Source organism: Caretta caretta, chromosome 8, assembly GCF_965140235.1.
Source record: "Caretta caretta isolate rCarCar2 chromosome 8, rCarCar1.hap1, whole genome shotgun sequence".
In the NCBI taxonomy this organism is placed as follows: Eukaryota; Metazoa; Chordata; order Testudines; family Cheloniidae; genus Caretta; species Caretta caretta.
The window spans coordinates 107,340,455-107,366,257 of NC_134213.1; the positions used below are offsets into that span (position 1 = coordinate 107,340,455).

General features: G+C 58.4%; 2 protein-coding genes across 7 annotated transcripts in view; one reads left to right on the top strand and one right to left on the bottom strand.

Annotated features, from left to right (window-relative positions):
* Window positions 1-1,983, top strand: part of ERI3 (ERI1 exoribonuclease family member 3) — a 245,271-nt gene extending 243,288 nt beyond the window's left edge. For all 3 annotated transcript variants that reach the window (XM_048860341.2, XM_048860342.2, XM_048860343.2), the window contains exon 8: window positions 521-1,983. In XM_048860341.2, the coding sequence (XP_048716298.1) occupies window positions 521-603 (83 nt within the window). In that variant the 3' untranslated portion in view covers window positions 604-1,983. The remainder of the gene's footprint in view (window positions 1-520) is intronic.
* A 5,618-nt stretch (window positions 1,984-7,601) lies between these two features.
* The window catches only part of DMAP1 (DNA methyltransferase 1 associated protein 1), a 52,952-nt gene continuing 34,750 nt past the window's right edge, over window positions 7,602-25,803 (bottom strand). For all 4 annotated transcript variants that reach the window (XM_048861391.2, XM_048861393.2, XM_075131895.1 and 1 more), the window contains exons 9-11: window positions 14,668-14,740; window positions 12,385-12,668; window positions 7,602-7,991 (exon numbers count right to left, since the gene is read on the bottom strand). In XM_048861391.2, coding sequence (XP_048717348.2) covers window positions 7,932-7,991; window positions 12,385-12,668; window positions 14,668-14,740 — 417 coding nt within the window. In that variant the 3' untranslated portion in view covers window positions 7,602-7,931. The remainder of the gene's footprint in view (window positions 7,992-12,384; window positions 12,669-14,667; window positions 14,741-25,803) is intronic.

A 25,803-nucleotide genomic window follows, 5' to 3' on the forward strand; every position in this document is an offset into this window, starting at 1 on the left:
GGGGGGTTGATACTGTAGGGCTGGGCCAGGGGTCGTGATCGTAGGGCTGCAGGTGGGGCAGGGTTAATTGGTGGCTTTTTTTATAGGCGTTTACTCTGGAGCGTAACGATCTCACCTGCGGCTCTGGCGCCCCGTGGCCCTCCCTGTCTCCTAGGAGCTGCCCTAGGCTGCTGGGCAGCCGTGGGGTCGTTTGCACTGCCCAGGCAGGCCGTGTGCCCCGTTAGCCGTTACCCCATGGGGGAGCCAACAAGCACACGCCCTACCCGGCAGCGGGCCAGCATCCCTGCCTGCCACACCCCTCGGCGAGGGGCGTCCCCACCGTCAATCCCCAGCCAGCCGCTCACCGGCTGGGTACGCCCGAGGGCCGCGTTTCTAACCCCCCGGCGCTGCTGGGCCCCCGTGCCGACGGTGGGGCTGGCTCGGGCGCTTTGCGAGGGGCTCTGCCGTCCCCAGGCGCGGGGTCACGCGTCCTGCCTCGGCCCAGGGGGCCGGCCCTCACCCGGCTCTGCTCTCTCCGCAGATGACTGTAAGAACATCGCTAACATCATGAAGACGCTGGCCCATAGAGGCTTCATCTTCAAGCAGACCTCCAAACCCTTTTGATCGGCGGGGCGGGCCGGACAGGGCTGCATGCGGCCGGCTCCTCCGCTGCGGGAGGACGGGCGAGAGCATTCGAACGGCAACCGAGGACAGAGGCGACGCCACACCCAGCTCCGCTGCTCTGCCAGCAGAGGTTGTACATATGGAAAGGAAAATCTCTGTGTAGACCCGACGTGGACCCCCCTGTCTGGGCTGCTCCGGCCATCGCCCGCCATGCCCCCGGAGCCGCCCACGGCGCTTGTACCACCTGGTTAGAGCTCTGGTTCCTTCTTCTTTCTGTGCCCCTGGTTTCCGTTGTCCCCTCGTGCCCCCCGGCCATGGGCCGCCCTCTTTCTGTTCTGTGTTTGTTCCCCTGTGGCCAGGCCCTGCCAGGCGCTGCTGGGCGACCCGCCGGCGCTGCGTGGCGGCTCCCGCCTGACATGGCCACAGGAGCCGCGCCCCCCGCCCTGCCCCTCCCAGCCCGCTCCTCGCCCCTTTGCCGTGAACACTAACCCCGACCCCGCTGTGTGTCCCCGCAACCCGGCTTTCTGCTCCAGCTCAAGTGCCTGTATTCTCTGCCCGCCGGCTCGCCAGCCAGGGCTCCGGGCAGGGGGCGGGCGGCGGCAGGCAGCCTGGCCCTTCCGCTCGTGGCTCTCCCAGGGGGCAGCAGGGGGGCTCCTGCCGCCCCCCTCCCCCCCCGGCCAAAGCGGTTCCAGCTCCTGGGGGCACCAGGTCCATTGCTGGCAGTGGACGCACCAGCGAGTGTGCACAGAACAACGGTCATTCCTCTGCCCCCCAGTCCCACCGCCCCGGGCACGGGCTCCGCCCGCTGCGTGAGCGCCCCTGCCCTGCCCGCCCGCTGAGCTGCAGCTCTGCCCTCGCCTGCCCCATTCCCCGTCGCCCGGGCTCTGCCCCTCGCAGGCTCCCTGCCAGGCTCAGCAGCAGCTGGCTTGTTGCCTCTTCCCCTCCGACCGGGGGGACTTGGGCCCCGTCCATCCAGGTGGGTTTGGGGGCAGGCGTGGGGCAGGCCGAGAGGCCGTCCCCCCTCGGACCCCAGCCTCCGTGGCAGCAGGGCCATGGAGGTCCTGCGGCTCAGCCAGGACGCCCGATCCCTGCTGAGCCGAGGCCTCGCCTGGCGCTGGCCCGTGGTGATGCTCCGGTGCCCACGCTCACGTGGCCCCGTGACCCGCCAGCGCCCAGGCTCCCTCCCGCCCCGCAGCCGGGGGCTGAGCCGGCTCGGTCACCAGAAAGAAAATACAGGCACTGAACGTAGCGGTAAACAACTGCATGGTGTGTGGTGTCCAGCTCAACCCGCCGATAACGCAAACCCACCATCCCCATCGTCTAGTTATCCCGATCCTTGCTGTAAATGTGCCACATGAATAAAGTTTGGGGAAAAAGGTGCGTGCGTGTGCGTGTGCGGGGGCCAGGGGCTGTGGGGCATGGGAGCTGGGGGGTGCATGCAGGGGCCTGGGACTCGGGGGAGGGGGCGAGAAGGGGCTGTGGGGCAGGGCAGGAGAGGGTGCACGCAGGGGATGGGGGAGTCGTGGGGCCCCGGGGTGCCCCAGTGCTGCGGGAGGGAGCTAAGCCCCCCCCCGTCTGCGAGGGGCTGGGGCCCGGAGGTGGTGGAGAGGCCCCCCAAGCAGGTCCCTGGCCCCCGAGAGGGCAGGGCCGGGGCAGAGGCGTTACAGCCGGCGGCTGCTGGGTGCGGCTGGTTCCCGCCCCACGAGTGGCTCAGCCTGGCTGGGCCGGCAGAGGGGCCTCCCTGGCTCAGTGAGCGCCGAGCTAGGCCCCGCTAACGGCTGCACCCCAATGTCACCGGCACCCCCAGAGCCGGGCCGGGACCCCGGGCCCTCTGGAGTCTCAGCCCCGGGGCACAAAGCGCTCCTGTCCCGCTGGGGTGGGGGCCCACAGTGCGAGGCCTCCTGGGTGGGGCCCAGCCACATGCCCTGGGACGAGCCCACGACTGGCAGCGCTCACGCCCGCTGGGGGGACAAGTCCCTTGAGGTGAGCTCACCTCGCCCCCGCCGGCTCTGCCAGCCTCAGCCCTGCAGGGCCCCCCCCCCCCGCCCCTTCGTAGGGGAGAAAGGGCCCATCTCCCCCTTCCCCACCCGCAGAGCCCTGCAGCCCACAAGCCCCTGGGCTGCTCCTCGTCCTCTGCCCCCCCAGACACTGCTGCGCCCCTGCCCCCCTCACCCTGCAGGGCACAGGGGGCCACCAGCCTTCGCCCCACCCTGCTGTTCCAGCTCCTAAATTGGCGGGGGGGGGGATTCCCATCAGCCTTGGCTGCAAGGGTGGGGCGGTTTGCCCTGGGGCTCGGGCTCTGGGGGGGGCTGGGATGCACCCTCCCAGCAGGGCTGTACTGCAGAGAGCTCGTTCGCACCATGAGCAGTGGGGCGGGGGATCTGGTTCTTGGGGCTAAGGGGGGGGAGCTGCTGCGTTGGGGCCTGGCTGCCGGCACCCCGTGCTCAGTTGGGGGGCGGGGGGGCAGGGACAGATCCCGGCAGCCAGCTCTGTGCTCAGCTCTACCCCCGGGGCAGAGGGGGCCCTGCTCCACCCGGCCCCAGGGAGGCGCTGTCAGGGAATGAACAGGGCGAGGCCTGGCCTGGCAATTCTGTGGGGGCACCCAGCGGTCAGGGAGGGAGGGGTTCGGGGGGGGGGGGGAGACATGGGAGGGTAGTGGATGCAGTTCTGTGGGAGCCCCCTTCCCAATTGCGCCCGCAACTCTGGGGACCGGGAGACACCGATAGCCCCCGTGGGTCACTCCCTGGAGGCCTGGTGGTGCCTCAGCCCGCCCCATGCCGGAGAGCCCTGCAGATGACACACAACATGCAGCACCTGTGTGCCCCCCGCCCCTGCCAAGCACTGACCCCCCCGCCCGCTGCTCACCAGGCCTGTGCCCCAGCCCCCTCGCCGCCCACAGGCCTGAGGGGCACCACGTTACAGCCCCTGCCGCCAGCTTGGTGAGCGCCCAGAGCCAGCCCAGATGCCGTGGGGATGGGCAGGGTGCTCCCAGGGCGTCCTGTCCCACTACGCAGCTCACAGAGCTTTGGGGGGCAGCGAGAGGCTACGAGGCCACGTGCCATGTCGCTGGCCGGCCTGCAGCTGTTTCCTCGCCTGAGCGCTGGCATTTCCCGGCCCGCACTCCCCCTCCCGGCCAGCCTAGGCACCAGGCGGAGCCCAGACCGTCAGCGCCATCGAACGGCGCCCGGGCCGGCTGACACATCGCTGGAATACCGGTGCCCAGCGGGCTGGACGTGGTGGTGGACTCGGCCCTTACTGAGAGCTGCCCCCCGCAGCCCTTAATTCAGCTACTGCCACCCCCCTGTGCCTGGCCCCTGCCAGCCTGTCACAGGCCACCGGCAGGCACTGCTTGGGGCAAGCTGGGGGCAGAAATCGGGGGTGCCCAGGGAGGGGGATCGCAAGGCTGCAGGGGGGCAGCCAGGCTGCCAGCGCCCGCTGGTGCCCAGTGTGGGGAACCCTGGAGAGGGGCCTGGGGTGTTGCCCCAGGCCTGGACTCAGGCCCTGCAGCTGGCGTCTGCACCGGAGCGGGGGTCAGGTGATCATGCGCGGGGGGCAGCTGGGGAACTGGGCTTGGCACAGCAGCTGCCCCTCGCTGGAGCCCACATGGTCACGGAGCCGCCCCAGCCTGGCGGGTGCGTGGCCCAGGTGCGGCTCTCGCCAAGCCAGGGTCACACGGCAAAGCCCCCCCCCAGCCACGCAGAGCCCTGGGGCCGTGCCAAGCCCCCACGTGAACACCACAGTCAGGCTGTGTCTGCCCGGAGCCGCCCGGGGGCTGCCCGGCCCCGGCTGCCAGCACCCCCAACGCACGCGGCGACCCATGGGCCAGGACTGGCCCCAGGCACGTTCCCGCCCGCAGGAGCCATGCGCAAAGGCCAAGTTCTGAGTTTTCAGAGAAAACTCGTTAGCTGCTGCCAGGGACCCTGGTCGATACAACGGGCTCAGGTGATTACGCCGGGGGAGCCGTTAAATGCCCCCCCCCCATGGGGCCCGGGCGCTGCCCCTCTCCAGGGGTGGCTGTGGCTCCTGGCGCGCAGAGTAGCGGGTACCATGGGGACCTACGGCTGGCCTTGGCGTGCTCTGCAGCCCCCACGGGCCGGCAGCCCGGAGACCCTTTGCCCCCTGCCGGGTGCGGGTGATGCCCATGCGCCCGTCTGTGTGTGTAGCCAGCAGGGGAGAGGCTCCTTGCACCCTGTGATCCGGCTGGGCAGGTGTCAGCGGGGCCAAGCAGCAGCGGTGGGTTGGGGCCCGTTGGGTGGAAAGTGGCCTGCTGGCAGGGCTCCCCGGTGTCTGTGCCCCGTGCCGCCATCCCCGTGCCAGGCACCGTGTCGGGGCCAGAGCAGGGCAACGCCAGCAGCATGGGAGGGACGCCTCCTATCGCCCACACCGGGTATTGCACCCCTTTGCCCCACGCTCACCCGGCGTGGGGCTGAGTCCGGTGCCTCTGCCTTGGCTCGTGCTGCCGGCCCAGGGCCGGAGCTGGTACCTCCCTAGCAGTGTGTCTGTGACAGGCCCGTGCCCAGGGCCGTGCTGGGGCACGAGGTGCGGGCACGGGCCGGCCGCCCGGAGCCCCTGGGCCTCGTGCACTGCACAACCCTACTGCTGCCGCGGCCTGGCCCTGCCGGGACCCCCTGCCCTACAGCGACACCCCAGCCCGCGCTGGCTGGTACGGGAGGGGCCTGGCTGGTGCCAGGGCCAGGTGCTGCTGCTCAGGGGCCACCGGTGCAGAGCAGCCCTGAGCCTGGCTCAGCTCGAGCAGGGAGCAGGCAGAGCCCAGCCGATGCACCAAAGTGGCTTAAAGCCCCCTTAGCACCCCCCCACCACCCCGTCCCCCAACCCAGCAGCACAGTCACCCTACCGGAGTCTCACACCACCCGCTCCCCTCCCTGCCCGCGAGCCCCCCCCCGCCGGCACCCACCCCACGCACACGGGGCCAGAGGGTTGCAGCGCTGGGGCCGTTCTGCATCTATCCCCAGATCAGGCTCAACGGCTCCAGGACCAGCGTCCCCCTCACCTGGGGGCCATGCCCAGGGTCTCGCCCCAGCAGTGGGGCCCATGCTGTGAGGGGGGGGGGGGGCTGTCTCCATGCACCAGGCTGGCCTTGGCGTGCCTGCTGCAGCCATCAAAAGGCCCATGCAGTGTCTTTCACAGGAGCACTTGTAGGGCCGTGGGTGCCCCCCTGGCCTACCCCTGGGCACCTCCAACCAGCCAACGTGGCCAGCCGCTCCTGCCAGGGCCCAGTCCCGCAGCCGGAGCCTCCTGGCAGGTGTTTCCAGGGCCAGGCTGCTGTGATGGAAGGGGAGATGCTGCACCCGAGCTGTGCCCGCCCTGGGCCCACAGCCCCCATGTTCCCTGTTTGCTACGCGCCCAGCGGAGCCTCCTGGGCCAGCCCAATGCCGGCCCCGGGGCTGTCACTGCGGGCAGCTCGCAGCCGGTAGCGCCAGGGGTTCTGGGTTCACAGGCCAGTGCCCAGCTTGGTGCCCAGGTGGGTGTTTCAGGGCTGGCAGTTAAAGGGCCCCTAGCCAGCTCCTGCCCCTGCGCATGGGGTGGGGGAGGCTCAGGGGGACCAGCCTGGTGCCCCCAGGCAGGGACCGGCTCCCCGGGGGGAGGGGGAAAGGGGATGAGGGGGGCAAGGTGAGCATGCCCTGGGCCAGGAGGAAGGGCAGCTGAGGCAAGGGCTTGGAGGCCGTGGACTCGTCCCTACAAACTCCTCTCCACCCACAGCGCTGGTGGGGCTCTTGGGCCCCATAGGCACAGCCCCACGGGAGGAGCCGCCCCATCGCCGGGCCCCCGCTGTGTGCAGGGCAAAGCAGTCTCCAGCCCAGCTCTCAGCCCATGGCCTGGGGGCTGCCCCTCGCTCTGCTCTGGCTCTCTGGCCCAGGCAGAGGGGGACACGCCCTGCAGCCTGCCAGCGACAGCTGCGGGTACGGGGCACTAGCCAGCCAGGCCCGAGTACTGGAGTGCCCAGGCCAGGGCTCAGACCTAGGCCCTGCCCCACAGCCAGGCCGTGGGGGGGCTACCTGGTGAGGAGGGAATGTGAGATGCCATTTTCCCAGCGAGCCCCAGACAAGCCCCCACTCCCGGCTGTGGGGACTTTGCAGCACAGCTTCTAGGCGTCAGCCCCCTGTCCCCAGGGGCTCCCCGCGGTCAGAGCTAGGGCAGCCCTCAGCTCTGCCCCGGACCTGGGGGTGGGCAGCCAGAGGCTCATGCTGGAGGCCCCACACGGGCTGGAGGGAGAGAGTGGGGCAGTTAAAGACCCAGGACACCCCCCGGCTGCTGAGTCCCACGCTGGGGGGCCAAGACCGGGTGCGCAGGGGCTGGGCTGCGGGGGAGCAGTGGGAAGAGAGGGGAGGGAGGCAGTGCCCACGATCTGCCAGCAGGGCCACGGGGTGACGCACTGGGCTTGACACCGGTGTGACGGCGACACGCAGAACCGCCCAGGCCTGCACGGTACCACGCTAGCGGGGCCAGACACCCGTCTCGCGAAGCACGGCCAAGGCTCCATGGAGCAGGGGGCTCAGGCCCCCTGGAGCTGGCACCTCACAGGCCACGGGCAGAGCCTTGCGCGGGCAGCCATGCGCAGGCCACGGGAGAGCAGCCAGGCCCGAGCCATGCGAGGGCCAGGGCTGGGGTCGGCCCAGGGGGGCCTAGTTCCTGCCCCTGGCCTAGGGGTGGCTAAAGAGCAGCCTGGCCCTCCAGCGCTGGGGGGAGCAGCCCCCCCTCCCGCTCAGCCATGCCAGGAGCCAGGGGCCGAGGCTGCCCCACCCAGCCTGCCTGGGAAGCCACAGACGGGCGGCACCTCAGTGGCTAGGCCAACTGCAAGGGGGCGGGAAGCCGGGACTCCAGAGCAAACAGTGCCAAGCCTCAGCCACCTCTGCCCCACTCCCTGCATGGCCCGCAGGGCCAGGGGGCAAGGCAGGAAGAACTGCCCCCTCCGTGCCAGAGCTCAGCAGGGTGCTAGGAGTGATCCCACACCCCAGGCTAATGAGGACACACGCGGGGGCAGGGGGACAGGGCTGTATTTACAAGGACACACACAAATCCAGCATGTCAGAGCCCACCGGGCCAGGCCCGCAGGTGCAGCATGGCCACCCACACGGCTCCAGCCACCTGCCCAGCTTCCCTGCAGCTCTCGCGGCCCCACTGCTGGGGGCAGGAAGCAGCGTCACCCCAAGGCCTGCTGGCAGCGCAGGGGTGTGGGGGCAGGCAGTGCTGGGAAGGGAACGGCTCTGGCTGGAATCCTTCCCCAGGCAAGGCCCTTCCCTGCCCGGCTCCCAGTCTGAAGTCGCGGCCCAGTGCTGACCCAGCCGGCCGCACTGCGCCGACAGGGCTCACGGCTTCTTCACCTTCTTGATGGAGGAGGAGCTGGAGGCCGACTCCCGGCGTTTTCTCTGCTCCAGGGGAGAAGGGAAACAAAAGAGAAGCAGGGTCAGTGGGGTCGGAGCACTCAGCCCACGAGCGCACCCGTCTGTCTCAGAGCTGCTGCGGCCTGGGGGCTAGTCCAGCGGGAGCCACGCCATGCCACGAGCTGGGGCCTCCTTGACCACACAGCAGATTGGGCCCAGAAGCTACTGCCTGGAGCCAGACGTGAGATTAACCCTTCACCGAGCCCCAGCGTGCAGCTGGGCGGCTGAGCCCACTCGTGGCAGGCAGGAAATTCCCCTCCCAAGGGACATGGGCCCCCAGCTGGCAGCCCCAACGCAGGGCACGCTGCACGACGGCCAGGCGCGTTCTGCGTGGTGCCCAGCCCCGTGGCCGATGCAGCCCAGACGGGAGGGAGAGGTGCGCCGTACCCTGCTGAAATCAGAACTGGAGGGCACAAGCGGGGGACGGGAGAGCTGAGCGCTCAGCTATGGAGCGCTCCCAGCTGGGCAGAGGCAGTGCCGCCCACACCCGGGACAGCACCCAGTCCCCAGGGGGCACGAAGGCAGCTAGCGAGACTCCTGCAGTCCAGGAGCAGAGACCCGGCAGACTGCATGGAAGCCTGGTGCAGCCAGGCTCCCCGCAAAGGCCACTGCTCCTCGGGGCTGCACAGGCCACCTGTGCCAGACCCAGCGGGGAATCGCACCCAGCAGACACCCCGCCCCGAACCCCCGTGTGCATGGGGCACTCCGCAGGGGCAGTCTGCACTGCTCAGCATTAAAACCACACCCACGAGGATTTCCTCAGAGGCCTCGGCCCGGCTGCCTCTTAAGGCTCCATTTTCAGAGAAATAACAGGGCCAAAGAACTCGCCCAACTGCGTGAATAGAAGCCCTATAAAAAATCAAATCAAATCCTTGGAAATTGAGAGGCCCACAGATACATTTAAAACCAAACCCCAGCCTGCAAACAAAGGAGCCAGGGCTTGGCGGCTTCGCTGGCAGGGCATGGAATTGATGGGGAAGCGCGTGTGCGTCTGATCATCTGTATATGGCAAAAGACCCATCTTTCAAATGTGTCACAAATTCATATTAATCACCCTCCTCTTGCCGTCCGTGGCATGGCTCCTCCAGTCGCCTTGGGCAACATTGGGAACGGTCTGGTTAAAAAAATGGTTTACATTATAATTTACACAAGCCTACAAGTCTAGCTGCTTTGAATGGCAAGGAAGGGTTTGAAAAGGGCTAAACACACACAGCCCAGAATAGATGTAACGTCTATATAAATATATAACAAGGCAGATATTCTAACTCCATCTGGAAAGAGAGAATGATTGATCTTAACAATGTAACTTCTAGCTTTCAAACTGGCTCAGAAAACAAGAAGTCAGCAGGAGTTCAGATAAAGGAAGCTTAAAAGTCAAATAATTCCGACTCTGAACCCGAGACTTCTTACACTCAAGGTCTTTTCCTTTCCCCATTAACGGGCTGACTTGCGAGCTTGGGAACAAAGCCAGGAATTCTGAGAGTCAACTCATTACGGATCAGTGAGTGGAGTCTGAGTCGCACAATTCAAAGGTTCTAATCTGGAGTAACTGGCTGAACTTCTGCTTGGAACTAATTTGTTCCAAGTTCGGCTCACCTTTCACCTCCCCAAGGCCTGCAGGGAAGTCCCTCCTGGGTCAGCAACACGCTGCACTGGGGGGACCCTGGCTTGGATTTAATGGCCGGAGCTGGACACCACCCCACCACGAAGGACAGCCAAGCTGGAGTGGTAGGGAGGACCTGAGGGATATGGCAGGGTTGCCCTGGCACCAGGCTTCCCACCAGCTAGACTCAGTGTCTCGCCACATATCACCGTGCAGGACAGGCTGCTGCCTCCCCACCCCACCCCCCCCAAAAAGAGCAGAGCACTCCTGCAACGTGCTCCCCTGAGCTAACCCGCAGCAGCTTCCCCTTGGCTGGCAGACTCCGCCCCGGGCAGCTGCAGGGCTGGCAGGGAAGAGAGGCCAAGGACAGGCTGCTGCCCGTGGGACACCAGGGCAAGACCACCCCAGCATTGTCACATGGGTGGAGGAGTGGGACTCCCAACAGGATTCCTGCAGCCCCCTCCCCTCCCTCTTCAACGCACAGGAGAGCCGAGCCGGTGTCTCCCGGAGAGGAAAGGCCCTGCCTGGGCCAAGCTCCCACCTCACACAGCTGAGAGCGGGGTCACAGGCGACAATGGGGTCCCTCAGCACTAGCCCCAGGGGTCCCTCAGTGCAGCCAGCGCTGGGCTCTCAGCCCTGTCCCCAAGCTCGGCGGCGCTGCCAGGCTCCTTGCGAACACTCAGCGCCAACAGGGGCTTCCCAAGGGGGAAGGGTGGCCCTGGGAAGACGGTCCAGGCTGGAAGTCAGGGCTGTGCTCTGCCACTGAGCACATCGCTTCCTCGCCCTGGGCCTCAGTTCCCCAAGCTGCCACACGGGGACAGTAACAACTAGCTCCCCCAGGAGGTGCTGGTTCGGGGGCTCAATCCATGCTGTGGGACCATGCCACCTCCTGCATTCGTGCAGCCCCTTTCGGAGCAAGTCCCTGATCCTGGGAAGGGCCCTCGGAAGCTACTGGACTATAAACATTAGGCGACAGTCAGGCCGGCTGGTACCTGTAACACCCTCCAGCCACGCAGCAGGCCCTGCCCCAGGCTGGCTCAGCCCTTCGTCTGCCCCAGGGGCTCAGCCGGCTCTGCATGGAGAGTGCAGTCCTGCCAGGAGCGGGAGGCTGCCCGGTGTCCCTGGCAGAGCCCATCTGCGTGGCCAGGCTCCGGTATCTCCAGCATGGTGCCAAACCCTGTTCTGCCGGTGGCTGGTTATTCCTGTGCCCAGCAGCCCCCGAGCACACATCCTGCCAGGGAGTGGGCTGGGCGACAGACACGGGGGCAGCTCTGGTGAAGCGCTGGGTGCGCCTTCGCCCAGCACACCTGCAGCCAGCCAGCCGGCCGGGGAGCAGTAGCACAAGCCTGCTCTTCCCCCAGATACCCCTCCGCTGGGATGTGATTTTTTCCCCTCCAAAGGTAGCATAAAATGGTCACAGTGTGAATGCGCTTGACCTTTTGTCTTGGACTAATCTAATTGTGTCGTCTTTGTGTAATCAGCCGGTAAAGGTCAGAGCTGTATTTAACATGGGGGGCCCTTTAGGTACCGAATTTGCCTTGCAGTGAATTAACTTGATTATATTTCTTTCAAATATGCCAGAGACCAGGTCATTTTAACCCTCTCAATGCTGCCGGCCTCGCCTCTTTGTTTGCAATTCCAGGCAGAGGCACCAAGGCAGAATATGGCTGGAGACACACAAACCCGCCCGCCCCCCCACCATCCGCACTTCTGTTTGGTCTCCGGGGACAGCGAGTGTGCTGTGAATCCGCCTGGAATGGCTGCAGCCTCGCCCTTCCCGGACCCCAGGGAGGGTGGAGATTTCACGCTCCCACAAAGATTGAACGCAGCGAAGAAATTCAGAAGTCTCCTCTGCAAACATGAGCCTGCCTCAGCGGAACGCTGCCTTACAACTCCAGATTGTCACAGGAGAACAGGACATTACTCAAGTCCAGATGAACGTGTCACCTCTGTCGTTGACAGATAAGGTGTTCTCAACGCCTCGGACTACGTTCGCCTTTGGAAAAGAGAAGGGCCGGTCCGGACCCGGGGCAGAGTATCTACAGCACGCTGTGCCCGGGGCGAGTTTCCATCAGGGAGCTTCGCCACCTCGGACAGCGCTCGGGGCTGCACAGGGCAGGCCAGGCTTGTCCTTTGGGGGTGGGAGGGCAGCGGACCCCCCAGGGACATACCGTTCACAGCACTCTGCACTGGGGGGCAGCTGCGGGGAGACAGGGGCCACTCCATTTGCTCAGCCCCGGCCAGGGCATGCGCCCGACTTTCAGCTTTCCCGGGGCGTTCGGCACCCTGGGTCTCCTGTCCCAGCGCTTTCACAGGCTCCTCCCCTCCGGTCTTCAGGCCCCTCCCTCCTGCCCACGCCCCCTGCCCGGGGCGTCGCTGGAGCTCACCAGGGGAGGAGCTCGTCCACGGCCCACAGCTCATGTCACGAGGTCCCACTCGCCTGCCTTTGCTTCTCCTCCCGCACAGGGCTGCGTCTCACCAGGGACAGGTAGGTACCATCCCCGCTCCTGCCTCTGCCAGCTCCCTGCAATGCCCCCCCCCACGCGGGGTGCAGGAACCACTGCCGGCCCACGCATGCCACCAAGGGCAGTGCCAGGCACGGGGTGGGCACTCCAAGAGCAGACTTGGAGCCTCGGCTGAAGGGCGGGCTGTGCTCCCGCCAACGCTCGCCCCTGGAGGGAGAGACGGCAGAGCCCCCAGCATGGCTCAGAATGCAATCCCTGGCGCAGGCCTGAGCGGGGACCCACCTCCAGACGCCCCCATCTGCCTACTCACTGAGTTCGGGGTCAATGGTGCTCCAACCACATCGATGATCTGGTCCTTGGCGTCTCCCTTGCCCTCCTCCGCGCTGAGCCCGGCCTGCCCGTCTGCGCGGGCCCCCTCCATGCCGACGGGGCCCAGGCTGCCCGCCTTGGCCAGCGCCTCGTGCCGGTGACGCAGCATCTGCAACTCGTACTCGCAGTTGGCAAAGGCCTGCTTCAGCTCATAGAGCAGCACCAGGTCGCTCCGCAGCTCGTTGAACATCTGCACGATCTCCTCCGTCGGCATGGGGCTGAGATCTGGGGGAGCAAAGGGAGCTCAGAGCTGGAGACCCTGGCCAGTCCGGCCCTGGGAGTGGGGAGACACCCCAGCTCCCATGCCCACACCCACTGCTGGGGCCTCATTCCCAGCAGTTAACAGGGCTGGAGAGCTCTGAGGGCCCTGGCCAGGGGGTTAAAAAGCAACCTAGCCAGGTCGGGGCCCAGTAGCCTTTCCTCTCTGGGACGCTGGTTCAAATCCAACTCCAGGCAGGAGGGCTTGGCCATGGCTTCCACCTCGGACCTGCGAGCTGAGTTTGGGTCTCAGGCCAGTTCCCAGTGGACAGGTGTTGACAATACAAACCCCAGCTGGTCCCCTTGTTGGTAGAGGCCCAGGACTGACATCCCCTCTGCCTCCAGGGCAGGACTGAGGCCATTAGCCTGGCCTGGATGCTAGCTCTGCTATTGCCCATCATGGCCCTGTGTTACAGCCGTGTCTCCCACGTCACCACCCCGTACCTAGATCCCACCCCCAGAGGGACAGGCCCCTGCTATGAAGAGCTCACAATTTCAGAAGAGCAACGCCTGAGGTGGGGGAGAAAATCCACAGGCCGATCCCTCTCCACGCAGCGTTGCCTGCATGCCGGGCTCCCGACCCGGCTCCTTCCCCCTGCACCGCGCTGACCTGGCGTGTGGCCATGCCGGAGCGCGCCAAGGGCAGCAGGAATTCTCCTACCTTAGCGGGGAAAGGCGGAGGTGCAGAACCGCTGCCATGAACTGGCCCAGGCAGCTCCCAAGGCTGCCCCAAGAGCGCAGGTGGGAGCCATGCTCTGCTCCAACTTCACAGGCCCAGCCAGCTTCCAGCAGCTCCTCTGTTGCAATGGGGCCTTCGCTACCTGCCCTGAGAGACTCTGCACGCCGGGCCACTGGGCAGCGGCCAAGGACTGTCCCCGGCCATTGCTCCTTCTCCTGCACTGAAGCTGTCTGAAGCCTGTGACCCCACCCCCAGCGTCCCTCATGTCCTCTCATTGCTCTCACAGCGCCCCCCAGCTTTCCCTGGATTAGCATCTGCTCTTTTAAGCTGGAAAAACAACCGACACACCTTGATTGTGTGGGCAGGATGGGGGGCTTTGTCGGTGCCCCCACGGGGATTCTATACCAGCCTGGCAGTGCTAGTGTGGCACGGGGGGACCCTGTGACTAGGGCCTTTAGCGCTGCCCATAGCCAACGCTGCTTCTGAGACATTACAACAGGCCACAGACGATGAAGTCTGAGCACTAACAACGGCTAGGCCATGTAGTTACTGAGCATGCTCAGTGACCTCTGCCAAACCTCAGAAGCTTTGCTTTTTTGGGGGGTGGAACATTGCATGCTGGGCTCCGGCGTCCCTTCGGGTGCGCCGGCGAATGGATTTCAGCGGCTGGGCGCAGCGCAGAACTCTGTGGGCTGCGCTCCGGCCACCCCTAGCGAGGAGCGAGCATTGTATGTGCGACGCGAACGTGCCTCTCCGCTGTGAAGCCACCAGAGTTCAAGAGCGAGGGATGTGGGTTTACTCGCCGCTCAGCGGTGGCCCGCCGGAGAGTCACCCAGCAGGCCAGCTACAAAACGGAGCTGCACAGCCCCAGAGGCATTCTGGACTTGCCACCAGGAGCAGTAAATTAGGAGGAAAGTAAGCTTGAAAGCGAGCCAGGGCACCCCTGAACAATGCACATGCCATGGCCACTAGCACCCTTAGCAGGCATGGCTGAGACTGGCCTTCTCAGGGCTGTGCTTCCGCTCTTGATGGTTAAAACAGCCCAAAACAAGAGAGACAAAGGCCCTTTTAAACCAGTTTTCTTCTGGGAGGGGGGGAAAAAATCCCTGTGCATCTTGTTCTGGCTTTTGCCCTTTTTTAAAAAAAACGTAAAATATTATTTTAAAACCCATTCACATACTGTTATTTAAGAAACTGGCTGTATTACTAGGGGAAAAAATAGCCTATCTAGACTACAAAGGCTTGCGCTGTGTGTCTCTTTCTCTCTAGCATGCCCCCTTTACTCACCTACTCCTAGTTCCATCAGCATCTGCTCCAGGGCTTTAATCTTCTTCTGTCCCACCGAGCTTGGCAGTTTCATCTGGAACATAAAGGTAACAGAGCCACACAGCTCCAAGTTAGCCCTCACTCACAGCCATCTAGTTCAAAAGGCAAGAGAGCTTTTCTTTTTATAGTGCAGGGGGAAAAAAAAGAAAGGAAGCGAGAGAAAGGAAAATCAAGTGGTAGAAAAGGGAGCCAGGGGCTGAAAGTTTTCAGACTAGGTCTGAGGGCAGGTATTGAAAAGCCTGGTCGTGAGGGCTTTTATTTTCCCTTGTGTGTGTGTGCAAGACGCACTGTTTTACAGCTTCCACATGTCACTGAATTAACAACAAAAGTTCTTCTTAGCTTCAAACCCGCTCCCGCAGCGCCTGGCCCATCAAAGGGCTCATTTACACAGCGGCTAATGTGCAATGTTGCCCTACTTTATTCGCTTTAGCCGCCTTGATTAGACTCATGCGCTAACAGACTCACTTCTCGTTGTCCCTGCTGAGCCCCAGACCTGTGGGATTCATTTACAGAGCGGGCTGTATAACAAAGGGAGAGACAGAGAGCACAGTTACTTGACTGGCGGAAGTGTGAACACACATTTACATTGGAGCTAAGGGGCTAGGGGAGTGAGAAATCATCAGATGTGAGCTATGAAAGGGAATGCGAGTGGGCCACAGGAGGAAGAATGCATACACTTAGCAGGGTCTCGTCCGCATTCCCTTTGGGCTCTAGCTGCTCACACCAAACCAGCCCAAACACGCCGGGCGAGCAGGGCCGCCCAGAGGAGGGGGGGGGGGGCAAGTGGGGCAATGTGCCCCAGGCCCTGGGCCTCACAGGGGCCCCCACGAGAATATAGTATTCAAAAGTGTCTTTGGTGGTGGGTCCTTCAGTGCCGCCGAACACACGCAGAGCGAGTGAAGGACCCGCCTCTGAAATGCCGCCGAAGACTCGGAGCGCCACCGGGTGAGTCAAAATGAAAAAGGCGCTTAATTAATTAAAGAGACGCCGAAATTGCTTTGCCCCAGGCCCCCTGGATCCTCTGGGCAGCCCTGCGGGTGAGAACGGGATTCCAGCACCACACGCCAAGGGGCCAGCCACGCTCTCAGTCAGGGGAGTTTTGCTCTCACAGAGAAGGAAGCTGAGAAGTCCATAGTGCCTCCTATGCCTTGTCAATGCTAGGTGACCAGCCAGGATGGGCACGGCCCCCACAACACAACGCATGCTTCCCACCCAGACCACTGCGAGTTGTGCCCAGAAGGGACCAGCTACCGTGGGGACAGGGAGCTCCATCTCCATGCTCTGCCCAAGGTTGTCAACAGGCAGAATGATTCAGTGATGTGCTAGGGACCATGAAATAATCAGGGCTATCAACACACACACCAGCAGGGTAGGCAGGATGGCCTAGTGGCTAGGACACTGGACTGGGGTTCACTTCCCAGTTGCACCACAGACTGGGTGTGACACCTAGCGAGAGTCACCTGTGCCCCGGAGAATCCTTCCCTGACTTAGGGACCCACATCAGTCAGGAGTGTGGGGCTTGCAGACACTACGATGATGCGTATTGTCACATGGCAACAAGGAGGGCCACGTGCAACTGGCTGAATCAGCCCAGACCAATGCACAGGATGCAAAGTTACATGTTAACTTTAAAAAGGGGAGGAAAGGAGGACTTGTGGCACCTTAGAGACTAACCAATTTATTTGAGCATAAGCTTCCGTGAGCTACAGCTCACTTCATCGGATTGAAGTGAGCTGTAACTCACGGAAGCTTATGCTCAAATAAATTGGTTAGTCTCTAAGGTGCCACAAGTTCTCCTTTTCTTTTTGCGGATACAGACTAACATGGCTGTTACTCTGAAACCTTTAAAAAGGGGAATGACGCCAGGACGGGGACACTAGTTAGATGGAAATTAAAGAGAGGAGCCACAGGGTAAAAAGCCTGCAAGCAGCAGGGAAACCCCGTAAAACCACTAGAGAGAGGCTCAGATTCAATTACACCCCAAATCAAAAGAGACGGTCGAGTGCCAAAAGAACGGCACCATGGCTGAACTGCAGAGTCACGGGGGCCATTAGAGGCAAAAAGGCATCTTTTAAAATTTGGAAATCCAACCCTAGTGAAGATAATAGGAAGGAACACAACCTCTGGCAAGTAAAATATAATCGGCCAGACCAAGAAAGAATCTGAGAAGCAACTTTCTAAAGACACAGAATCTAACAGGAAACAAAAATTAAGTACCTGAGAAGCAGGAAACCTGCCCAGCAGGCAGCGGGATCACTAGCCAACAAAGGTGCTAAAGGAGCACTCAAGGAAGAGAAGGCCATGGCAGAGAACCTAAATGAATTCTTTGCAGCAGTCTTCACTACAGAGGATGTGGGGGAGATTCCAACATCGGGGCTGTCCTTATTGGGTGCCAAATCTGAAGTACTGTCCCAAACTGATGTGTCATTAGAACAAGTTTTAGAACTAACTGATAAACTAAACAGTAATAAGCCACCAGGACCAGATGGTATTCAGCCTAGAGGTCTGAAGGACTCAGATGTGAAATTGCAGAACTACTGACTGTGCTATGTAACCAACCGCTTAAATCGGACTGTACCAGACGTCTGGAGTGCAGCTAATGTAACAATGATTTTTAAAAAGGCCTCCAGAGGCAATCCTGGCAATTATAGGGCAGTAACCTTAACGTCAGTACCAGAAAACCTGGTAGAAGCTACAGTAAAGAACAGAACGATCAGACACAGAGATGAACATGATTTACTGGTGAAGAGTCAACGTGGCTTTTGTAAAGGTTAGTCAGGCCTCACCAATCTTTTGGACTCTTTCAGGAAGTCAACAAGGATGTGGACAAGGGGGATCCAGTGGATATAATGTACTTGGATTTTCAGAAAGCCTTTGACAAGGTCCCTTACCAATGGCTCTTAAGAAAACTAAGTAGCCATGGGATAAGAGGGAAGGACTTCTCATGGATCAGTAACTGGGTGAAAGACAGGAAACAAAAGGTAGGAAGAATTGGTCAGTTTTCACAGCAGAGAGTGGTAAATAGCAGGGTCCCCCAGGGGTCTGAACTGGGACCTGTGCTGTTCAACGTATTCATAAATGATCTACAAAAAAGGGGGTGAACAGCGAAGTAGCAAAATTTGCAGGCGATACAAAACTATTCAAGATCGTTAAGTCCAAAGCAGACTGCAAAGAGTTACAAAGGGATCTCACAAAACTGGGTGACTGGGCAACAAAATGGCAGATGAAATTCAAGACTGATAAGTGCCAAGTGATGCATACTGGCAAAAAATAATGCCGAAGATACCTATACGATTGGTTCTAAACGAGCTGTTACCACCCAAAAAAGAAACTACTAGAGTCACCAAGGATAGTTCTACACAAACTTCAGCTCAGCGAGCAGCAGTGGTCAAAAACAAAATGTTAGGAACCATTAGGAAAGGAACAGAACATAAGACAGAAAATATCACATCTCTGGAGTGCCCACCCCTCGAATACTGTGTCCAGTTCTGGTTGTTGCACCTCAAAAAGGATATAGTGGAACTGGAAAAGGTCCAGAGAAGGGCAACAAAGATGATCCAGGGCATGGAAAGGCTTCCATCCAAGGAGAGACTAAAAGGATTAAGGCTGTTCAGCTTAGAAAAGAGACGACTAAGGGGGGATATGACAGAGGTCTATAAAATCATGACTGGTGCGGAGAAAGTGAATAGAGAAGCGTTTTTTACGATACAAAAACCAGGAGACACCCAATGAAATTAGTAGGCAGCTGTTTAATATGAACAAGAGGAAGGACTTTTTCACACATTGCACAGCTAACCTGTGGAACTCATTGCCATGGGATGTTGTGAAGGCCAAAAGTACAACTGGGTTTTAAAGAACTGGAGAAGTTCCTGGAGGCTAGGGTTATTGATGGCTATTAGCCAAGAGGGTCAGGGATGTAACCGCATGCTCGGGGTGACCCTAAGCCTCTGGCTACCAGAAGCTAGGAGGGGAAGATGGGGTGGATCACTCCAGAATTGCCCTGTTCTATACACTCCCCCTGAAGCTCTGGTACAGGGCACTGTTGGAGACAGGGTACTGGGCTAGATGGACCATGTGCTGACCCAGTATGGCTGCTCTGATGTTCTTATGATTCTTCAATCATGAATCTACAGATCTGGCAGTGGGTCAGTCTGGAAGGAGGGCTCCAGCTGGGTGGCCTGGGGGCACTGGGTTTAAGGAACAGTTATATTTAACCATCTGGACATGAACAGAACCCTAATGAAGCTTGTAGAAGACACTCAATTGGAATGAGTTGCAAACCTCAGCGAGGATAAAAAATGTCGGGGAAGGGAACCTAGAGAGGTTAGAGACAGGAACTAACAGACTGAGCAGCTACTACATGTAAGACAAAGTAATCCACAAACCCGTATCCTCTGGGAAGTGGGTGTAGCTGAGATACATGCTGTGGTCAGAGAGGCCGAACGCTGGACAGGAGTTTGCAGTGCTAGACGGCAGCTCAAAAGGCCAGTGTCACTTTGAGGCTGCATGCACTGAAGGGTCAGATCTCGCAGCTGGGAGGGGTCAGTCCCTCTTTCTGCAGCTCTGCAGGGTGTCCTGCAGGCCCCACGCTGCTGGAGAGACATCGGCCAACGGGAGGGAGCTCAGAAAAGAGCTACACAAATGATTAGGTGACATGGGGGAAAGGAAGATGAAAGGAGCCAAACACATCTCATTCGTCTGGGAGACAACAAGCAGGGAACCACATTACAGCCGGCAAGTGTGTGACTAGTCTGAAAGCCAAGGAAGGAGAGGAATTATTCAGTGTGCTTCACACGGGCCCAACAAGGAGGGACAGGGAGGGCTGGCAGACTGCACAGCAGGAAGATGTTCCCAACCGCAGGACGGATGAAGCTGTAGAACAGAGAAAGTGGGGTATATCCCATCACTTGGGAGCTTTAAAACGAGGTGAGACAACTGGAAAACACTGTGTAGGGGCCAATCCCCCGCAGGGAGATGGGCTGGAAGATCTTAGAGGTCTTTGTGACTCCCAGCTCCCACGACAGGAAGTGTTTACGGGGAACCCATCGCCGAGGAATTGCAATTCTTTCCCTCTGTTTTCTCTCTCGACACAGAGTTCTGTAGCTACGTGTTTTCCACCTCACTGGAGCCCTGGGCACCATGCCTCAGCCTCACCTCTAAGGCCTGCACTGGGGCCACCATCTCTAGTCAAGACAGGACTCCTCTGCAAGCCTGCCACACCCATGCTGAGCTCCACGCCAGCTGGCTGCATCCTGACCCAGGCAGTCCCACAGGATAGCTGTCACCCCGCACGGCAGCCCTGGCCTGGCTGGCTGCCAGGGACATGCCATCAGGAGCAGGGGCTTTTCTATAAGCAGCAACCTGGTGCCCTATCAGCAACTCCGCTGACTGTTCTGGCAAGGCCTTCGGCTGTAACTACACACGCTCCTGGCCAGAGGGTGCCTGGGAGCACTCAGCACCTTCTCGCTGTCAAGCTCTTCAGTCAAAGCTACCGGGAGGCTAGAGGGTGGGGGCAGGAATGGGGGGCACCAGTGGACCCAGACCTCCCTGTAAAAGGCGCGGAACGGCAGCACAAGAGGAACAGGGCTGTTTGGGTTTGCTTTGGCTAAAAACACATTAATGAAGCTTCCCTTTAATTCTGGGGGAGGATCTGCTCTGTGAACAGGAAGGCTTCATCGGCTTCTCAAAGCAAGAGTATATTTTAATTTTACCATCATTAAAGAAAATGTTATGATTTATGTGGCTGCTGTCGAACTAATATCTTTAAAATTTAGCTGGCTAAGCCAATTCATCTTTAAGACTGATGAAGGTTGATTGCTCTCTATGCAAAATGTATTAAAACTAAATGAGGAGTCTATTACTCACACGCCGCTGATAATCTGTTAGGTCGGCTCCGTTAGCTATGCTGTCTCCTAGCAGGGGGAAGCACTGGTGCCCGGCGTGAAGGCGAGCGGGAACACGCATGAGCCAGCCCTGGTTTGGGCTTAAAACAGCCATGGGTTTTAAGCAGACACTGCTTTGTGAGAGCTGCATCACCCAAAACAATCCAGAAGGCCAAAGGGAGATGGCAGCACTCCCACCAAGCGCTAGTGACCAGGAGACATGCTGAGGTTGAGGACAAAGGGACAAGCATCAGTCTGGCTCGCTGCTGAGCCTGCAGCGATAGGGTCAAACCCCGCTCCAGGTCTTGGATTTGTGCCCGGTCGTGAGAGGTGCACCTTTAACCCGAATCTGCAGACCCCACAGGTCCCAGCATGCAATGCTGCATCCCGAACTGGAGAGCTGGGCTGCTTGGCTCACAGTAGAGCACTGCATGCTGGGATATGTCGTGTCTGAAGATCACACCTGTATTAAAGAGGAGGGTGCTGAGAGGCAATCGGCAGGCCTGGCCCTCGAGCTCCTAATGAGTTACCAATGTGGCCCCGGGCTGAGCAAGGCTTGGGCACCCCCCCTGCAGAACACGGATGAGAAGTATGTCCCTACTCGAGTTTAAAGGGAGAATTCCCAGAGAGCAACGACAGCTTCCTAGGTGAGTGCAGTTGCCCTTTTCGCTCCCTCCTCAGAGCTCCCTCCTCCCTCCTTTATTTATTATTTGTAAAGTCCCCCTATCACAACAGCCGGGAATAGATTGCTCTAGTCACAAAACTGATTAGCTGGGATTTTGGAGGTTAATATATTTTGGATGCTTTCCTCCTCCGACAGCATCTCCTTATAGCTCTTTTAGCAACACAGCCCATGCTTATAATTACACCAGCACCGCTTTTGATTTAAGGACTGCAATTCTTTGTCCTTGCTATAAACTACCTGTGCTAAGCGCATGAACTGGGTGTATCAAGAGAAAAATAAAAAAAGGGCAACACACCAACGTGTCACTCAAAGCCGCACAGCTACAGTACCCGCACCTCCCAAGACGGAAACAAGGGCGCTTGGCCTGGGCCCCCGGTTGCTGGGCAGGCAATGTGCCTGGCCCGGGAGCTGCCTACTCACCATCGCAGGAGGGCATGCTGGGCAGTAAGTGGGTTATGCAACGAACAGAGAGAACCAAGATCACTTTCGTAGCCCAGGTCCTTGCTGGAGCAGTCCCTTGAGTTGGTGGGGGAGAGGCCTGTCCAAACCTGGGCACTGAAAGACTTTGACCTTGGTCTCAAAGCTGAGCACCTGAGGGCAACAGAGTCACCTGCGCCTCAATTTAGGGCCGAGCCACACCTACCCAGAAACTCACGGATTCACACTGATTACTGCGAGACCTACTGCAGATTAACGAATTTTGTCAATTAGTGATGAAACACACAAAACATGGTAACAAAGAGGCAAGGACGCAGCCTGGCAAAACAGACTCGGTTCATTTGAGTTTTCTGCGTCGTTTAGTTTTCCCAATTTACGATAATACGTCAGAGCAGACCAGTAAACTTCCTGGAGTATCGCTTGAGGAGTAATGAAGTCTTAGTAACACGAGACCTCACCACAGAGTGCCCAGGGATTACATTGGTGCTGGGAAGTGGTTACAGACTGCTGTCTGCTGGGGGTCTGTACAGAGAATTAACAAGTTTACGGATTAACAAGGAAGGACTCAGCGAGGTCCTACTCATGATGATTATATCATATTGGATGCTCTGCCATTGCCTGCTATAAACTTAGGTATTTCGTTATGAATCTGCCATTTTCAGAACCTCATAACTTTCTCAAAAACTCTACTTCTGGGGCTGAAACTTCCATGCTTGGTCTCTCACTAAAATGGTTTTGGTTTGTTTTTTAAAGCTTGAGTAGCATTTATTAATTATTTATTACTTTCACACAAGTTGTTCCCTGTTTTAATTCAATATTAGAACACATTTTTCCTCACACTGAGTTTTGCCATTATAAACCTTCAGCATTGCTAGCCCTGAGGACTATGCCCTTCTACCATTTTGCAAAGTAAGTTACAAGCATTTAAAGATTCAGTTGTGTGCACACACGCTCGTAATGCTGACAGACACCGGGCCCTCATTAGCACTGCAGCTGGCCTCTACAAGGAAGGTTTTCAATGCAGAAAACTTTCTCCGTAGCCAGCTTTCAGTGTGAGAATGAGTTCTGCGCGGACGTCTTTCTACTCCTGCAGAGCCTGGAGGTTTGCAGGAGGAGGGAGACCAAAGCTGCACATGAGTAATGCTCTTTTGTTCTGGGTGGCATAGGAGGAGGTGTAAGGGCAGCCTCTCCCATGGGGTGCAGGAGCAGGTAGCTCCCTCTCTCCCACAGCTTGAAGGAACCACAGGAGGAATCTAGCAAATCTGGAATTTTAAACAACAGGGAAATTAAAATACAAAAATGTACGATTATGGGACTGAGCATTTAAACTCAAGAAGGGAGGAAATGAAGACTGAATGTGCAATCTGACCTTGGCCTCCTCGTGTGCATACATTATAAGGTTTTAATTAAACAATCATATTCTATTTCTCAAATAAAATGACACTTTTTCCCCCCGTACGGCCTCAGATCCACCGTGTGGAATCCTGTCGTTCTGCACAGTGATGTGGATGAGCCAGAACAACAGAGTTCAGGAAGGTCATTTAAATGATGAGACAACAGCAAACATACTTGAATGTCATTTGTACTATCTGTTGGCACACAGGATAGTTCACAATTAAATTACAGTATGAACTCTCAGTAGCTACGCATCGGTATCGGTGATGCTCAGTACAATACCATCTGGGGTAAATAGGCTACTATTCAATATACGAATGTTCTTAGAAACAAACCTGTGAGTGCTGATTTATGGAAATTATTATTTTACAGTTTCCTTGGCTTGAAGGTAAACCTATTGCTAACTTTCAAATCAGCCGTGAAAAAGTACAAATTCTGTACACCATAAATTCTTCTACAAAGTGACGGAAAAGGTTTTACTAGCGAGATTTCCTTTCAGAGATTGCAAAATCTTTCTCAAGGGTGTGAGACAGACTCGGAACCAAGGAAAGAGGAAGTTAGCTCAGCTTCCAAATAACAGATATGGAAAAAAACAAGAAATAAAAAAATCCCTTTGAGATGGAGGACACTGCGTTGCCCTGATACATGGTTTGAGTAACTACAATCAGTTAGAAAACTGCGCTAGTGTAACTATCTCCAAAGGAAATGTTTTGTTTCAATGTACAATACTTCTGGAGACTACATTATTAACAAAGGATGCTTTATAAATGACTCACCGTGTACCCCAAAATGGAGGGAAGAGATGTAGACTACATGATGATAACTTACGGTAAGAATAAAAATATACAGTACAAGATGCTACAGACTTGTAGCAAAGGTTGAAACAAAGCCATCGTTATCTGAGAAATAACGTGATCATGACGCGAAAGACTGTATGACAATGGATGTGCACAACAGGATTACAGCTGCACACTCAGCCTTAACTTGGGCAATTCTTGACTTCAGCACAGGAACTGCCAGACTGGATCAGGCCAGTGATCCACTAGTCCAGTATCCCGTCTCTGACCCGGGTTGGTACCTGATGCTTCAGAGGAAGGCACAACAAATCTTGCAGTCGGATGTTATGGAATAAACAACTGATATTCTCCCTAACCATGTCAGGCACAGACCCTGCCAGTTCTAGATTGCCTGACCCTGAAGCAGGAATGTGTATATCAATTCCATGTTATTTTAATCCTTGCTATTGTAACTCTGCATGATATCATTATCCACATAACATTCAACCCTTTTCATATTTCCTTTTAGCAATTTTAAATTGCCTGCCTTTCAATTTCATTGACTGCCCCCCTTGCTCTTGTATTCTGAGAAAAGATGGACAGAAGAACTTGCTCTACCTTCTCTAGCCCATTCAATATTTTGTATCCCCTTATCTATCACCTCTTCAAAAAAACAAACAAACAAAAAAAAACACTCCCAAATTTTCCACTCCTTATTGTGACATTCAGGTACGTTTTAGATACATATAGGTATTAAGAATGCATGCACACGTCCACACATCCCTTACTAGTTATACTATATATAAATATTACTCCTGGGGAAATTCTGCGTCACTGCGCACGCACAGAATTCATGTCTCCCGCAGATTTCTTTGCTTCCCCGCAGAAAAATGACTTTCTGGCAGGGAAGCGAAGGAAAGCTGCAAGAGCAGTCACACACCCCTCCCTAGCTGCGCAGGCACATGGTTTCAGGCACCCAGAACAGCTGGCAGAGACGTAAATCACCTCAGGGCTGGGAACACCCCGGCCAGTGGCTTCGACCCTGAGCCGTGATCAGCTGCTAGTCCCAGCTGGGCTGGAGGCGGGAGAAGACAGGACTTCCTCTTCCCCTGCAAGGAATGGCTGGGTCTGTGTCAGACCCACCCCCAGAATCCTCCCCCAACTGCAGGAAGCTCAGCATCCTCCCCAGCCTCCTGCCCCCATCACTCCTCAGCTGCGTGGGGAGGGGTGACTGTATGGGGAGCTGCTCCCCCATCCACCCAACCCCCGGGGCATCCGGACTTCCCATACACAGACACCCTTGCCAAGCCTCACCCCATACACCCAGAAACCCCCCTCCATACCCAAACCCCACCGCATTGAACCTCAACCCCTGCATCTGGAGCCCCCTGCCTCTGGGCCCCCATCCCTGCACCCAGACCACCCCACAGTGAGCTCCCTGCACCCAACCTCCCACCCTGACGAGCTCCATCCCCCTGCACCCAGACACACCCTGCTGAGACCTCCAAACCCACAGACCCCTGCACTGAGCCCCAACCACCTTCACCTGGAAGCCCCTGAACAGTCCCATCGCCCCTGCACCTGGAACCCCACTCCCCACAAGCCTCTGTGCATCCAGATCTCCCCCACACCTAGACCCCTCACTGAGCTGCCTGCACCCAGACTGTCCCACACAAAACCATCTCATCCCACACCTGGATCCCCCCACTCTGAGCCCCCCACACTTGGATCCTGCCTGGTTGAACCTACCTGCCCCACACATGGTGCGTCTGGCGCAGCAGGGCAGGGCCCCAGAGTGTTTCTGGGACAGGCCCAGGCCTTGTGCTGTGTCAGGATCGGGTACAGCATCACCACTGAATCCGTGTCCCTGGGGTGGGGGTGGGGAGGCTGTAGGGTGATCTTCCACCTGTGTGTAGCCAGT